The 17767-nt window shown below is 38.4% G+C and overlaps 1 protein-coding gene across 3 annotated transcripts; it reads right to left on the bottom strand.

Annotated features, from left to right (window-relative positions):
• Positions 1–86: 86 nt before the first annotated feature.
• MTRF1L (mitochondrial translation release factor 1 like) lies at positions 87–11648 on the bottom strand. 3 transcript variants are annotated; one of them, XM_009095328.4, is made up of 7 exons: positions 11219–11648; positions 9779–9858; positions 8419–8602; positions 4777–4940; positions 3725–3842; positions 1796–1932; positions 87–1199 (listed from the first exon to the last, which is right to left on the bottom strand). In XM_009095328.4, the coding sequence occupies exons 1-7, from the start codon at positions 11499–11501 to the stop codon at positions 984–986; spliced, it is 1182 nt and encodes a 393-aa protein (XP_009093576.2). In that variant the 5' UTR covers positions 11502–11648; the 3' UTR covers positions 87–983. The 3 variants fall into 3 exon arrangements, with proteins under 3 accessions (XP_009093576.2, XP_018775491.1, XP_050828514.1); XM_018919946.3 differs by lacking the exon at positions 11219–11648 and adding an exon at positions 10893–10974; XM_050972557.1 differs by lacking the exon at positions 11219–11648 and having other exon boundaries at positions 8419–8577; positions 9779–9828.
• Positions 11649–17767: the final 6119 nt, after the last annotated feature.

Here is a 17767-nt window from a genome sequence, read left to right as displayed (position 1 = left end):
AATACGTATGCCCCATCTTATGCACACAGACATTCCTTCATCTGAAGTTAATGAATGCATCTTAAATGAAAAGACTTGGAACTTAATCATAGTTACAATGCAGTGTTTACTAGAAAAAAATAATGATAATCAAACCAAATGTATCAGATGTTGTAAAATGCTGTTAAATGAACAGACAGAACCAGTAAGTGCCAGTCATAGCGCATAACTTTTAGAAAAATCAGTAACTTGGACATTCCATTAAAACCGTAAAGGAGACTCTGAACTGAAGTCAGCTTGATACTAAAATATCAGATGAACAGTATTGTAACAATTACTTTTATTTTTGACTCAAGAACAGAAACATTTGTTCCAAAACCTATTCATATGATTTGTCACTTTGCTTCCATGGCTTTTTTTCCTCAGACAAGGGATATTCCTAAACTTCTTTTGTATTTATAAATAAGGGCCTGAAGGCCTTGAAAACATGACAGAGATACTCTTTGACTCCCTTTCCCATGACACATGTAAGTGATTAATAAATATGTGGATAGATAGAGTGGGGTCATTAATTTATCACTTTTTTCCAATCACTTAAACAAAATAGGATTTTTTTTGCTCTCCCAAGTAAGCCATTTCACACTGTTGTGTGATGGTTAAGCCATAGTTTAAATGAAAATGGGAACTAGAAATAACTCCTTTTTTAACACATGCATACCTTTTGAGAGTGGTGTATCAGTTCTCAGTAGAAGTTAAAAACTGCTGTTACTTTTGGTGCAGTCAAATAAACTTTTCAAAAGTACTACTGCAGCAATAATGTCTTATATGAAGATAATAAAGTCTTTTACTCAGCAAGTAAGAAAACTGTTTAATATTCATGAGGAAACAAGTCGTGATGCTTTTCAAGATCTGAAAAGAAGTTCCATTTTCTGGGTAGTGCTCTGAGAAGCTTCTTAGACGACCAAGGTCTACATCTGTTGTAATGGCCTGAGAAAGAATAATGTTCAGGAGGAATTATTTTTTTCATTTTCTGAAATAATTTCCATTAGAGATTCATAATCAGCATATTCTCTCAGAGTTTGTATCATTTCATCTAGCATTTCTTCCCCTAGCATGAAAGACTCAACGTGATGCACTGATCTGCTTATTCTGTGGTCTGTAATCCGGTCCTGTGGAAAATTGTATGTTCTGATCTTCTCTGATCTTCCTTTAGTCCCAATCTGTTGATCAAGAAGAATCAGTTTACCATCATCTTTTAAAAATGGTGAAATAGTGATTAGGCATATAAAGCAAAAGGTTTCTCTTCCTCACATGACTATACAAAATTTGTTAGCTACATAGCACTCAGATCACTTCTACAGCTGCAGTAATTGTTCTCAAACATGTGAAAAACCAATTTTACTGCATCTTTTCTAATCCTATTCTGGTTCTTCATGCTGCAATCCAGTTTGTTTCACTGGATCTCTAGGATTTATCTACTTCTGAAATTTTAAGGCTGGCTAATATTTAGCCTTTACTACTGCAGCAAAATGCAAAGCTGTTGTTCAGAGAGCTTGGGGACTCCACAAATTTTGTTCTCCAGAGTGGCCTAGTGGAAGGCATCCCTTCCCATGGTAGGAGGGTTGGAGCTAGATTGTTTTTAGGGTCCCTGCCAATCCAAACCATTCTGTGATTCTTTGACTTTTTTTTGCCTCATTTAAGTCCTTCCTGGGCTCCTGCTGCTCTGTATTTCTATTTACTACTTGGTGTTCAACAAAGGTGTTACCCTAAAGACATATGCTTATACAGAATTAGATCACAACTAAATGAAACTTACTTGAATCTTTCGAGCATAGTTTCTCTTTTTGGTTTCTTCTTCTAGTTTGGCGTTGTATAGTTTAGCACATAGCATTTGCATAGCCTTCTCTTTGTTTCTAATTTGGGATCTTTCTTGCTGACATTCAGCCACAATCCCTGTCAAAAATATCGTGACATTTAGCATTTAAGATTAACACATACTAAAAGAGCTCTGCAATTTCTGGAAGATTTTTTATATGTTATATTAGGCTGTTACATTTGGACTGGGAATGTAGAAGTCCAGGTTTATTAATGAGTAATGAAACATTTTGGGAGAGACGTGTAGGCTCAGTTATACAGGTGCTTTAAGCCATAAGACAAGAAATTTAATTCAGTGGAAATTTATTTCACCTGAACAACAGATGGATAATGAAATAAAAGATATGTGATGTGATCTGACTTATAAAAGACACCTTCATTACTCATAAATTTTGGCCACAGTTCCAGGAAATGTAGAATTTAAGGAACAGTAAAATACATAAGATAGTGACTGCTTAGCATATGATCAGAATATGAAAAAGTGAGCACTATTTTATTTAAAAAAATAGAAAGGTGTGCTTTCTCATCCCAAAACACACAATTAAAGGTAAGAAATGAAAGGCCCAAAAAAGGAGCAGGAAGAAGAAATATAGTATGAGCCAAGTTGTTATCTGGACTTATTAAGTAGCTCTGGTAATATTAGAGGATGATTTTATAGGATTACATAGTATTACTTTCTGAAAGACTTATTTATAAACAGCATTTTGGATCACAGTGAAGGTTTATAAAAAGATTTAGGATGAGAGAAATAGAAGAAGCAACAGGACAATTTTAAGGGAAGAGAGATCAGAGAAATGAAAAAGGGAAAAGTGGAAGAGGAAAAAGTCTGGAGCTAATGTGAGGCATAAACCCCCTCTCCATTAACTGTGTATAAGTGCAAAAAAATTGCAATACACTTTAAGATTTCTATAACACACCCTAATTACTGCCATCAGCAAAAATGAAAATCTGTTTTTAGTTTGCTGTGTTTTTATCCAAACATATAGGCAATGCAAAACACTTTTAATCTGGGCAATGTTTTTGTCACCATATAGTTAACAGAATTTTAACCTCTCCACTGCTTGCCTTCTGCTTTACTAAAGTGATACAATAAGTGCAGAATGGATCAGTGTTTTGAACAGATACAACAAAATGGGTGGCAAAAATCCGGATACATGAAGATAAAGAGGGCTTGGGATTACCCTGAAACTGTGTAAAGCCTGATGAATGTTTGTGGTAGAGAAAAGTTAAAATGCAATGAAAGTCAAGAAGCCTGTTGTGAATTGCTCAAAGGGAAGTAAAAAGCTTAGGAATGGCAATAAAAAGCCCCCATACAACAGCTAAAATCAGGTAGTGTTTGAGGGTGTATCTTATCCCTGCTATGTTTCCTAACCTGAGCCAGAGGGATGGGCCTCTTAATTATGTGTGTCATCTACGGGAAAGGAGCCAGCAGACGAATGGGAGCTGGCATTCTGAGTAGACTCTGCAATTAGAAGTAATGTTTTAATATGAAAATAGCACAATCTCTGTTTTGGAGACTAGTCAAGAAAATTCAGATCATTAGATTTCAACCTACTCCATTTTTCGGTGTGATTTTCATTATCTGAAAGCTTAAATATAATTTTTTGATAGAAACTGATCTGACTGCTTTTAGAGTGTCATGCTTAATAGCAAAATTAGAGCTTACCTAATAAAGCCAGTATTCTTCACTGTTAAAAACTGGAGTGGGCATAAGATGATGCATTTAGAGTAGTACGAATAGACATGAAAACTACGTTAAACCGCTTCCCTACTGTTGCACAGGTTCAAAAATAAAACCATTGTTTCAAAAGAAATTCTGACAGCAGTTTTGGAATGTAGATCTTGTACTAAGGAAAGGATGAAGCAGCACCTGTTGGAATGTGAACTATCCGCACAGCACTATCTGTGGTATTGACATGCTGGCCTCCAGCTCCACTGGCTCGTTTTGTTTCTATCCGTAGATCTTTTGGACTAATTTGCAGCCTCATCTGTCATGGGAGACAGAAGAAGAGAAAAAAGGTATTTTATGTTGTTTCTTTCTAGACAGATATCAAATATGCACAGTCAGTTTATTTTAGAAGGCACATTCATGCAAGATCAAACTTCTGAATGCTTATGGGTACTAATTCAAATCCTCTTATAAACATATTAAGAAATCTTGGTAGTCAGACTGGAATGCATCACGATGGAACCCCAGAAATCAGTCAAAGAGTAACTTAATGCATAACCATTGCTTAGCACTAATTTTCCTCTCTTCTGAGAGCTCTGCATTCTCTTCTGGCAGAGTTAACCAATATTTGAGCTTGATTAGATGCTTTTTAAATGAAATGGAAGACATTCCCTTTTTTGGGTTTGGGGTGGAGTCTCTGTGAGGAAAGAGCAATACATTTTCAAGGAAGTTCAGGAAGGAGTAACATCTTTGTCAATCTGCTACATCAACATGAAACTAAGACCAAAACAAGGCTTTCTTAGCCAAAACAAAGCTTTCTTAGCCCACTGCTTTTAAGCAAGCAAATATAGCAAAACTGAATTATCATACATTTTAGAACAGGCAAGTGAGGACCCTACAAAAATGGGAAAGAGGAAGTGCAAAAAGAAGTAATCTATGAGCCTGGTAAATGATTCAGTCTTTTGTTACTTTGCAGAAAATGTAGTTTTCCACAAAACATGTGAGACCATCACAGTGAATTTTCAAGAATTAATTAAAGTGACATAGTTCCGTGACTTTACTGAAATTAGGATTATGAGAAAAGACAGAAATTCTTTATTCCATCCCTGTGATAAAAATAAAATAACAGATATGATCTAATTTAAAATTAAGATTAAAAAAGTCATTATGTGAGAATATCAAGAGAGGCAGAAAACACTTGGTATCAAACATTGCTCCTGGTAAGTTCTGTAATACTGAAAGATAAATATTACCTCAGTGGGTTGGGGTAATATTGCAACAGTCATTGTGCTGGTGTGAATGCGACCTTGTTTTTCTGTCTTTGGTACCCGTTGAACACGATGCACTCCTCCTTCGAACTTCATGTATTTGTAAGCCTCAACACCAGCAATACTGGCTACTGCATGTCTTAGGCCACCTTAAACAGAGAAGAAAACCACTTGTAAATCTTTAAGAACTGCTGGTACTATGCTGTTATACCTCAAACAGTGTATTTACACACCACTGGCATTGCTTTCTTAAATGATGATTTTACCATTTAAATACTTGGGCAAAATGACGCCAAAAATGCAAGAATAACTTTAGAGCCCTACATATTTACTCACACACTACCTCAAAAAGTAAAGGACTGTCAAATTCTCTTTTGTAGAGTGCAATTTAATTTTTTATATACATTTTTATACATTTTATATACATTTATATAAATTTTTTTCTCGAGCATACAGAACACAGGTTCTTGCACCTCTTACCAATGCCTTCTGGCAAACACTTGACAGCAACATCCTACCAGCATTGAACAGCTTGGAACTTGGAAGTCAAGCCCATAGCAATCATGGCTTTGGGACAGAGTTTGTTGCTCTACTACTTTATGATATTCTTGATCTTCCTTGTTTGCTGGTGTGCAGTATAAGTGAAGTGATGATCAAAGAAGTGATGGCACTATAAACAAATGTATCATTTATATATAATGAATTAATATATGCCACTGTATATATTATAAATGAATATATTTCACTCATTTTTGTTTTTAATGCAGCTCAATTCCCAAATCCCATTCTCATCACAGTGGATGGTGTGCCAATGGAATAACTGAAGAAGACACAGGTGGCCTTGAAAGAGTATTGCTCTTCAAGCCTTGCAAAATGAAACCACAGCTGAGGAAAAGAAGAGGCACACACTTCTCAGAAATGCTGGTTTAAGCTATTTCTCAGACTAAGGAACTCAACCATAGGAATGACACAACAGCTTTTTAAAAAAGTAGAATGAAGACAACATGGAATCTAAAATTGCCCTGTGGAGCAAGAAAAAGTCACCTGCCAGTCACAGTCCCGATTGTTCACCTCCATGGATGTGTTCAGTCACTCATAACTTTATTAAAATAGATATTGTTTTACAGTCATATTGGTGAAAGATAGGAAGAGGCAGTTTGGCTTTCAATTTCACATAATTTTTATCCTTCTGCTTTTAAAATTTGTAGTGGCATGTGTGCCTACAGTGCTCAGAATAAGATGACCAAGAAACTGGTTCACATGACAGATATTTAGGTCATATTGCTTCAAACTGACTACTTCCAACACAGGTTTATTAAGAACTGCAGTGAAATCTAATGAAATTTTGACAGACCTTTTATGCTGGCAGAAAAGTTGTAGGCTTGTTAAATGTAGTTATCTCTTGATAACTATGTGTTTGCCCCTTTCAAACAAAATGTCCCAATCTATCCTCATATCTGATTTACTCAGAACAAGGGTATGCATTTGAGCTCAATTTTATGTGGCATCTTAGATGAGGGAAAAGTCCCACATCTGTGTCCCTGCTGGCTACTACAGGGTGAGAAGCAGTGGATAAATAATGACATGTGAGTTTGTGCTTCAACATGTGTGCTGAATCTTCAATATGCTATTTTTGCATAGTGGCATCCCATGGGGTAGGTCAATAGTCATTTAAGAGTGGACTGTAACCTGTATTTTATTGCAGCTTTATTTAACATGCACCTGTTCATACATGCTCACCTTCAGATTTCAAATTTAGGAGTTCTCTGAATTAAGGGAGATTGACGCAGGACCTCCCTTTTGCTCATGTGATCAATAAAAATGGAATGCGGGTGGGATGTCACCAGCATCCTTAGCCCCACTCTTACTCAGCACAGCACAGACACTTTGAACCTGAGGGTTCAAATATCCGTTTCATTGGCCATGTCATGTATAGTGCCCCTACCTCCCAATTTATCTCCAGCATCTGTTTTGATAATATGTGGTTACACAAAATCAAAAATTAACCTGCAAGAGGCTGACAAAAGCTAGCACTGCCTTGATTTTTCCTAAGATTTACATCCTAAATGTTAATTAAGTTGCATAAACAAACCCTTAGCAAAACAGATTTTAAAATAAACATATAAGCATTTAAAAAACCTAGCCCTTTCAAAGAGAAAATATGGATAGATTTAAACTAGGTTAACATATTAGTTCAATTTCCCATTTAAGGCACTAATGAGAACATCTCTGAGAGTGTGGGCTCCTTGTCCAAGGACTGAGCTTTCACCAAAAGGGAAGCCAAGCCCAACTCACTTTTTCTTCCAATCCTAGGACTATAATCTAAGTCAGACCTGTCCTACAACTGTTCCATAACAGGCAATTTTCAGCCAAATCAGCGGACTGATCCAATTAGCACAGTGGCCTCAAAACTGCAAGAGCTGAGAAAGAAGAAACATACAGCTGGCTGGAAGATGAGACAGGCTTTGCTTAAGCTGACTGAAACTGTGCTCTGAAGGTGAAGTGTGTGAGACTGCTGGGGTTTACCCAATCCAAGTCTTGCCTCAATGGAAACCCAACTCTCCTCTCCCCCTAGAATGTGAAAAAAAAAGACCCAGACCCTTCCTCTTTTCTGTTTACACCCATCTAATGTGTACAATGTTTATTCAATTTACTTTTTAAAAAAGAAATAAACAGAGTTCAGTTGGCTTGAACATGACTTTGTTCCTTCAGCAACAAGATGCACTCTAAAATGAAGATTCTCATCCCTGTCACCAAGTAAACTGTATAAGTTTACTTGGCACATGAGCTCTTAACAATACAAGAAGTTTATTAATATTAACAAGTCTAGATAGTAGAAAATAAGGAATTCAAGTATCATAATTTTTTTTAAAGGATATTAAAATTGAACTATTAGCAGTCACTCTAGAGAGGAGCGAACCACTCTAGAAGGAGCCTGAGTTCATGTTTCTGAACATGAAATAAGATACTTGCTAAGAAGTCTAAAGAAAGATATTAAAACAGTTTACAAATATAACACTATTGAAAATCAAATTCTAATAAAGATTTTAACAGCTGTTACAGATGAGTTATATCCAAATATCCCATTCTCTTATATTCTAGATAAGATATTACAAATAAATTTAAAATGTTTTAGATTAAACTTCAAGATTTTTTTAAATAAAACTGATTCCTCTAAGCCAATAGATGCATAACAAATACCAGATTTTTCAATCTTCCACCAACCTAATCTATAAACAATGAAACATTAGATAACTAAATAGAACACTGCAGCGAAATAAAGTTTACATAATCTTTATTAAAAAAGAAGCTAAACCAGCATATCTGTATAATTTTCTAAATTTCCTTCTGCCAAGCACTTGTCTTTTGATAATTTTAAAATGTAGAAATGAAATTACTAAAAGACAAATTTTCTTTGTAGCACTTTAGAATTTTAATAGTTTTTCTGAAATGGAATTTCATGCCCAAATATAGAAGCTGAAGAGAACTGTACTCAGACATTCAAACAATATTCCACTTCTAAAATGAAGATAGTGCAAATTAGTTTCCTTTACTTTGGAAATTAAAATATCATATGAACGAGTGTTTCAACTTGAATTAGGAAGTTACAGTTTTTTCATTACTGACCTAGTTCACTGGGAAAGTATTCTAAAACTTCAAATTTCCACTTTTTATAAGCAGCATATCGTTGATACATATCAAATATCTCCGAGGTGAACAGCATGGCTTCCTGCCCTCCAACTCCAGCAGTTACTTCCATGACAAGATCACTCTCATCTGTTTCTTCTGAAGGAATCAAAAGCAACACTATCTGTGAATACAAAAGCACCCAGCTAAGTCTCCTCTCTGACACTGCTGTCCACACCTGAGAGAGTGTAAAATGCCAGATCCCTCTGTAACTGATCCAGGCTGTGTTCTCATGCCCTGAGGACAGGCTTCAGCCAGGCAAAGGTGTGCAAGGGTGATGCTGCATTGCAGGAAGGCTCCCTGTGTCTGTTCAGGGTCACAGGAGCTACACAGGCCTCTCTTGAGAGCCACAAAGCTTCACAGATGTTTTCAATCCATCAGGAGCATTCTGAGGGTAAACCACAGGATACATGCCTGTTCTTGCAACACAACTGAATCAGAGTCCCCTTTAATTCTATCTCAGCTGCAGAGCTAAGAAGGATGTTTAGGAGCACAGTCCTTCAACAACAACACAAATGTATTATTTGTTTATTTATTTTTTTTAAAAAAGAGCCTCATTTGCAGAAGAAAGATATACCAAAACTAAAAAATGATAAAAATTTTGCATGCTGAATCAAAATTCTGGATGATTTGCAAATGCTTTTAAATCCTCATCCTTTACTAGGATTGGGTGATGTTTCTTTCCACATATGATGACTTCTTTTCACAGATTCATAAATATTTACAGAAGATATTTATGAAGTGACTGTTGTATTGTTGCTGGAGGAATAAAGAATACAACCATAGCAGCTTCTACAGTAATATAAAGTTGAAACAGTCTGTTTACCTAAGGATTTTTTTTTTGTTAAATAACAGAGCTACTCTGTTAAATTCATACAAAGTAGCAGCCCAGAGTAGTTACATAGTATTACATTTTTTTCAAACCCACCGGTGAGTGACACTATGTAAGTTTAACGTTTCCAAGGGCTTAGGTGTTGAACATCCATAAAGATACACCCAGACAAGACAAACTATAGCATCTATTTAAAAAGATACTTTGATTGAAACATTTCCAGGTACAAACAGGCACTCGCTTACAGGATGTCTTTAAAGCACCTGTTTTTTTCATTTTCCTTGGCTAACAGACACTATTTGGGGACTATAACTACACAGTGGGGAGGAAGAAGAATTTATCGCATACATCCTAATGAGAATTATAGAATAGTTTGGGTTGGAAGGGATTGAACAGCCCCAAGAAGACAATTTGGCTTTGTTATGTTAAGAATGGCAAGGAAACAGGGGCTTTATAAGGGGATCTAACCTGTTGTTTCAGTTCAGCTATCTCTTCTTCACAGGAAGCAATTTCTGTTTCTGCAAGCTTCCGGAAATCTTCATTCTCATCTGAAATATTTGAGTATGGTTAATCCTCAGACATATATCAGTGCCATTCTAAGAAAACCTTTTAAAAAAAATAACCACATGAAGAACTTACTTTACCAAAAAAAAAAAACCAAAACCAAAACCATATTACCCCACAACCCCTCCCTCCCCCAAAACACTAAACCTGTTAGAAAATCAAATTACTAATATGGTCTGTAAAGAAGATTCTAAGTACATATTAAGCGTTTTCTAATCCTGTGCAGGTATAAGACATGAGAAAAATCTGAAATAAAAGAATTTCCACTAAAACATCCAAAACTAAAATCCAAGCCAACCATAAAAAACAATTACTGTGCCAGTGGTCAATCAATAGCACAGGTTGCACAGATTGGTTGTGAATTTCCATCTTTGGAGATACTCAAAACCTAATCGGGTCAAATCCTGAGCAACTTGTGGGTGACCTAGCTTGAGAAGGAGGGTGGACTGGGTGACATCCAAAGGTCCTTTCCACACCAGCTATTCTGTAGCTCTAAAAAACTGTTTTCTGTATTTCAGTGTGGCAAGAACATAAAGGATTTAAAGAGCACAGCGGCTCCAAAATTAGCACTCCTTGTTAAAAAGACTAATACCCCTATCACTGTATGCAAAAATCTGAATATTACAGTTCTAGGGAATACTTCATCATCTAATGAACGTTTATTGATGCTAAAGTAGTCCATTTCTACATTTTAGTTTTCTAACTGCTATCAAAACGAAGTTTGATTTTCGGTAAAAAAGCAGCCCATTATTTGGCAGAACTAAACGCGTGCAGCTTCTGACACACAACAAAGTCAAATCGCAGTGTGGAGACGGCAGATTCAGGTGCTGACTTCTACGACTGCCAAACAGGCAGGCGGACTGGGCTATCTTGGCAGAAAGGGAATGATGGATAAAAAAAAAAATTCTGCACCAAAACTTTAGAAGTTTTCTATCCCCGATTAGTTCTTTTTGTTTTATATGAAATAGGCTCCAGCATCAGCACTTCCCACGCCGGCGGAAGCACTTCCCCCACTCACTCGTACTCGCGGACTCTGCTCGGGCTGTTTCCTTTGCCTGCGGAAGGCCCGCGGGGGTGCCCCGGGCTCCCGGGGGTGACACGTGTGTCACCGCCCCGCCCCGCCCCTGCCCGGGGACACGCGCGCCCCCTGCGCGCGCTCCCGCCATCCCTCCGGGCAGGTGCGCGGCGCCACGCGCGGGACTCCGCTCCCTGCCCCACCCAGGGCCCGCTCGCCCAATGGCGCCAGCGCATGCAAATGAGCCTCCGCCCTGCGCCCGCCCCCCCGGGGCCGCTCCGGTGACGTCAGGCAGGCAGAATAAGCCCTCCGCGTGCCCCGTCCCGCACCTTGCGCCAACTCCCGCGTGTCGCGCAGCTCCCGCTCCTTGTCGCGCAGCCGCCGCACGCGCGCCGCCAACTGCGGCGCCGCCCCGCCCTCGCCCCGCGCGCGGGCCTCCAGCAGGCGGCGCAGGGAGGGCGCGGCGAACAGCTCCTCCAGGCCGGGCCGCGCGCTCAGCCCGCGCCGCGCCGGCAGCGGCCATCCCTCCGGCGCTGCCCGGAGGCTCCGAGGGGGCAGCGCCGCGGCTCGGTAGCCTTGCGCCGCGCGGAGAGCCCGCGAGAGCAGCCGCATGTCTGGCTGGGGCCGGAGCGCGGCCGCCCTCCTGTCGCCCGGGCGTCACTGCCGTTCCGGAGACGCTCGAACGCGCTTGGCAGCCTCCCTTTCGGGTTTCCGGAAGTTGCCGAGGAGAGTCGGCGCTGGCTTTGGGCGCAGTCGGAAATCATCGGGTCTCCGGTGGCGGAAATGGCCGAAGGGATTCGGCTTCCCTCGTCTCGCGCTGTACCACGGTGGGGCGGACGGGTTATGATTGGCCAGAGCTGACGGGCCGGCGCTCTCCCTCATGGCCCGGCCTGGCGCCCCGAGCGCCCTCTGTAGGCCGCGGAGGGGCGTGTTAGTCATTGTGAACTAAAAAAACCCCAAAACCCAAAAAATTTGAAACCCTATCAAATCCACCGTACGCCGGCTTATAGCCAGACTTCTGAGCAAGAGCGTCGGGGGTACTGAGGTTTCTACCGGGGCCGTTTAAAGTCTGCATCGGTAGAAGTGAGGTTGGTGGGGAGTGTGAGCTGGGGCTTTGGATACCCGGGTTACTCTCACGGACCGTCTCCTTCCAGAAGAAATCTTCAGAATTAAAGTACGCTGGGGAGGACCGTGCCAAAATTGTGGAAGGATGTCCCCGTACTGAAAGCAGGCGCAAAATTAAGTATTGAAAGGGAAAAGAAATGAATTGTCAGAGGAACCAAAAAGGGCAATTCAAAGTGCCTTCACATCAGAAATTAGCGGTGATACTAAAAGACAACCATTTACATAATTCAGATCTGAGTACAGCGTTTTACATGTGAATTTCAAGCGGGAAAGCAGTGAGGATGCAGCCATTTAGGAACTGCGTGTTGTGGGATGATCTGGGCAAATCCCTCCTGAAATGCAGACCGAGTGCGTATTACCTTGTTTTAGATAACATCGTTAGTGAGATTCTTGGCTAAACTCAAAACAGTTTCAAGACGATGTTTTATGATAAAAATGTGCAACTATCCATAAAATTTCATTAGGCAGTATTTTGTATTACAATCGTTGGAGGAGTCAGAGTTGTGTCCTTGCCTTCCCTCTGTTCTTGTTCATGTCTCACCAGAACCAGGCAATCATATCTTACAACCATCTTACAGTGTTGGAGTAACACTTAGTAAATTGTTATTTTCACGAGTGTAATATCAAAAGCAAGAGTAATTCTTGAAAACTTAAGTAGTTCTGGTAGTCAGAAAAGAAAACATGGAAGTTTTTGTTCTATGATAGAAATCTGAAGGCCAGTGTGTGAGTTTGCTATTCAGAATATTAGACGTTAAAATGAATGGTTAGATAAAAATGTTTTCCTATGATTTTAAGTGCCAACTTTGGATAAGGTGTATTGGCAAAATACAGTGTAACAATAATTTATAAGTAAAAGTCACACTGGAAGATCTTTGTGGAGAATGTACAGTCTGTGAGAGTTGTCTGGCACTGTTAAAAACCCCAGGCCATCATTCATGAAATCTCAACCACTAAAAGCTTCCTTTGCACCCGCCACTGCCTTTCCATTAAGTGCCTTGAAGTCTTCTTCCAGAAGCATAAAGGAAAAGTGATCCAATTCATGCTTTAACAGAGAAAATATTTTGATGTTCTGTAACAATGAATAAGTGTCTGTCTGCAGTGTGAGCCCAGCTTGTGAAGAGACCTATGGAAAACTCAGGAAACTTAGAGTAAGAGGTAATTTAAGATAAAACTTTTGAGAAAAAAAAGAAATAATAATCTGAGTCAATGTCTGATGGTCAGCCTTTGAATCACATGAATCATATCCCTGTTTTAAATGAGAAGGGTGGATTTCCACAGGGTTAGTTTTTGCATAAAGGAAGAGGCAAAATCAGGCTTTTGGTATAAAGTTAAAATAATATGCAGCCACTGTTTCTGTCAAGTCTTTGCCCAACTGATTTTGGCACTGTTATTGCTTTGTTCTTTCATCTCACCAACATCACTTGTACTACTGGCAGAAGTGTTCAAACAGGGCTGATGCTTTGTCACTGCAAATGTACTCAGCATAGTGGTAAACAGGATGGGACTTTTGTCGCTGTGTCTGAGTCCCATAATGTGCTACAGTGCTACTCTTGGGTCTTTTAAAAAATAACAGCATTATAGGCTGAGAAAAAACTGTATTTGGAAGTTGGCAGTTAGACATAATTCAGATCAACTTGGAGGAGACATTGCAGCTCTCTGCCTATGTGTAACCTTAATATTTTATTTGTTGGATTTAATAAGGACTCAGGCTCTGTTGACTGGGTCAACAATGCCAGGAGCAGGCTCACAGATATTGTGGAAATACAGACTTTACTCTTTGTGGTGTAGAGAGTTGCTGAAGTTACAGACTTTCTTCTATCAGCTTTGATTGCTTTTGAATTGGTGTTGTGGAATGCTTCTTAAATGGCTTCTGCAATCACTTCCTGCGTATGGAAGTTGTGGGTTCCTAAGGGCTCACAGCATGGTCAGTCCAGCAAGCTGCTCTTACTGAAAAAGCCCCCCGCCTGATTTTAGATATTGGCTCCTTGTAATTGAGTTTGCTGCCTAGGGAACCAAGGCTGGCATGAGATGACATGTTAAACTCTGGCTGTTGAAGCTAGACTGTAGGTCTCCTTTATTTGCTTGGTTTAGACCACAGCCTAGCAGCACTTCAGCATGTTTTTAATTTAAAAAGTAACAATTGCTAGCTGAAGTGTGGTTCATGTCCACTTTCTGTTGTCCTGCAAATGAACTATGTGGACTCCACGGGTACTCAAGAGCGTTATGGACTGCCTGTGGACCTGGATGTGCAATGACCACATTCCCATAGTACCGCGCCATAGCTGTTTAACCTGCAGCCCAGCCACCTGTGTCTTCAACCTGTCTTTTCTCCATCAAACCTTGAGTCTCCTTCCACCACATGTGCCTTCAGGCTAATCTGAATGCTAATGATACTGTCTGTGAGTTTTGCTTCATTCTGGATATCCCAAACTATTTTAAGCTCAGTTATGTGAAAGCTGGCTGTAAACAGCTAAGTTGAACACGTGTGTAACGCAGTATGGATTGACTTTCTTTTCAGCCTAAAGGACAGGAGGGTACAGAAGTATTTGCTTATTTTTGGTTCTTTGGCATTAGGTTCTATCTGACAGGAATTTAAAACACCGGGCAAAAGTGACAAAAAACATGGTTCACTTTCTGTAGTACACTTGCTGTATACATTCTCATGAAAAACTGAAATACAAGTTAAATACATACTTATTTTATTCCAAGCTATAGAATAAGTGTATTTAGGCAGTTTTTCAAAGTGTTTTGTACACTGCATGCACAATAAATCAGTTTAATAGCTTGACGTTTTTACAGTTTGTGTTCAAAGAACTGTATGATAGGCAATGAGATCATGTTACTTATTGTCCATTTGGACCACATCCATTTTTGTCATAAAAAAATTTGGGAAACCCGAACTGATAAATGAAATGTATATTAGATGTTTTAATATGAGCATTTGCTCCAAGAAAGAAACTTTACATGCTATGTTCAATTTTTAAATCCTTCCCAACAGAGGATTTTAGACAATAAACTTTTGAACGTGATTTCATTGCAGTATTACACTGAAGATTGGTGTAATATTTTTCAAAATTATGTCACAGTTTCCAAATACAGATTTTGGAACCTTATGCTAGAAATCAAGGTAATATTTTAGGGCCTGCATATCTAGCTTTAAACCTGTCTTGAAAGGATGACTTGTCTGTGTTGACAAGAAGTTCTACCTGTATGAAATATCTTATAAAGATAGCTTATGACTAGCAGGTCACCATCAAATAGTAACATTAAGTATTCAAGTCTACATTTGTCAAGACTTCTGCATGCAGTTTTGTCTCTTACACATTGCTTAGATGTGTGAACTAAATGTGTTGTGCCTCAAACACCAACAACTTGAAATTACACTATGTAAATATATACATATATGATGCTGTATATGTTTAGTACCAAGTAAATATAACTAGTCAAATGATACTAGACATATGTAGGACCATAGTTAAATTCCAATTAAGAAAAAAGCAAGAAAAATTATTTTTTTCCTAACAGCATTTCACAGTAGAAGGAGGCAGTCCTTTCTCACTGAATTTCCCCCCCTCAGGATTTGTAAACATCATAGCTCATATTCTATCAGTGTAATAATTGAATATTTTATTCATAATGGTAAGTAGCTAACCAACATGAATAAAGTTGTCATAACACGGTAGCACTTTCAGACAAAACAGGTATTTATTAAAAGAAACATTTATAAATATTTTGTCTTGCATTTTAAACTACATTTTCATAAATAACAATATTTAAAAGTGCTGAATATGGTAGGATAGTCAGCAATGCCACTGTAAACAGATTTGTTTTTCCACTTTGCAGATTTTTGTTTTAGATCCCATTTTGTCAAACACTACAACAGTTAAAATATTTGCATAGGGAATAGAGAATAGCCCTTTTAATCATCTCCTGAATTCTATATAAATTACAAAACCAAATCAGTTTAAGAAACAGTTTGTTAAATTGTTCATATATATATCCCAAAAAAGCACACAGGTTTCAAGTAAAAAGAATGACTAAAAAATTCCCCAAACCTGCTATCTGAAGCATGTTCAATAAATTAAGAAAATGAGAGGTAGTAAAACAAAGGGAAAAAAAAGAAGCCCCAGAAGATAAACTCAGACCTGCATCCTCCCAGTTACAGTGCCACAGCAGACCTGCCTTGGCAGCAGCAGCTCCCACCAAAGCTGGCACCGGAGGCTGCCCGCAGGGAGTAACTGAGGGGTTGGAGCCAACTGTGTTCAGGCCAGATTCCACTCGAGGACACAACTGCCAGACCTTCCAGGCCAATCGAAAGCGATGGGCTTGTGCCATATTTTGTCCTACGTAAGTGAGAAGAACCTTGCCTCTGAAGTCTTAGTATGGTTTTCAGTATTAAATATATATATATACACATGAACATATATATATTATATATATATATATATATATATATATATATATATATATATATATATTTAACAAGTATTCAGAGCAATTTCTTGGTGTATCTTTAGCAGTTTATGAGGGATGCTAACACTCATTTTGCTTGTGTAGGGTAGGTATGAAGATGGGGTTTTTTTAAGTTCCAAGTCACTGTCTCTTTAAACATCAAAATGTGTCCTGAAACTGGACATTCTTTGATAAAAAGGCCAAGCAGACACCTATTAAAAACACCATGGCAGCCTAGTGATGGGAGTACTGTGCTGCCTTAGCTATGAGTAAGGGCTCAGTACAGGAATCTTTACCCAGGAAAGATACCCATTGTGTTTCTCTAGGCATTTTGCTTGGGTAAGATCTGTGGGTTTAGAAGCCCTTGAAGTTTGGTTTATATTACACTCCAAACCCCTTGTTTTCAAGGAGTTGTTCAAAATCAATGAGGCTAGAAGCTAGGATAAGTCTTCTTTAACCCTTCACCTCGTAAAACGTTACTTCATTTAAAAACATTTTTTACCGGATTTAGCTTTCAAAAAAAAATATCTTACAGAACAGATGCAGTTCATCAAAATGTTCTAAAATGCTCTAAAATGCTACATGTAGGCAATCTTTTATTAAATTTCTTTATTCAAAAAACTAAATTATCAAGCTTTTTGTGTTGTTTCTTGTTTCTTTTTTTTTTTTTTTTCTGAAGTACATAACATTATACAACAGTGTTAGAACTGGATAGCCAGTCTTTAATAAATCAATTACAGTATCTGACATCTGAAATGTACATTGAAAATCTTTGTTCTTTTAACAATTAAACAATATCAGCGCATAGATTGTGTCCCCCAGAAATGGATCCCTTTAAGTGATTTGTGCTTTTTTTTTTCTCCTTTTATTTTTCTTTTTCTTTGACATTGCAAACTCTGTAATGAAAATGCCACAGTTTTGGCAGTGAACAACCAGAGAAATCCTCCGCTTGATTTATTTTAAATAAACAGTGATAAATAGCTCTTTTTCTCTGTACAGAAATATTGGCTTCAAAAAGTCAGTGTATTGTACTCAGTAGAGCATGTAGAGTAATGCTACACCTTAAAAATTGGCTTTTTAGTTAGTGATGTTAAAAAATGCAAGCCTCTTTCTGGTTTGCTGTAATTGTTTCTATGTACCATAGGACTGTATTGCACAAAAAAAAGTTTTTAAATACAGCTATAATTTATGTTATTTGATTAAATATTGCAACAACTAAGTGGTAAGTGAAGCAGTTTTACCTTGCACATGCAGTGTGAGGATACACAAGGAGACTGTTCATAAAACTACAAATACATCAT

This window comes from Serinus canaria, chromosome 3 (assembly GCF_022539315.1).
Source record: "Serinus canaria isolate serCan28SL12 chromosome 3, serCan2020, whole genome shotgun sequence".
Taxonomy (NCBI): domain Eukaryota; kingdom Metazoa; phylum Chordata; class Aves; order Passeriformes; family Fringillidae; genus Serinus; species Serinus canaria.
The sequence above is the reverse complement of the archived record's forward strand: the minus strand, read 5'-3'. Positions and strand labels throughout refer to the sequence as shown.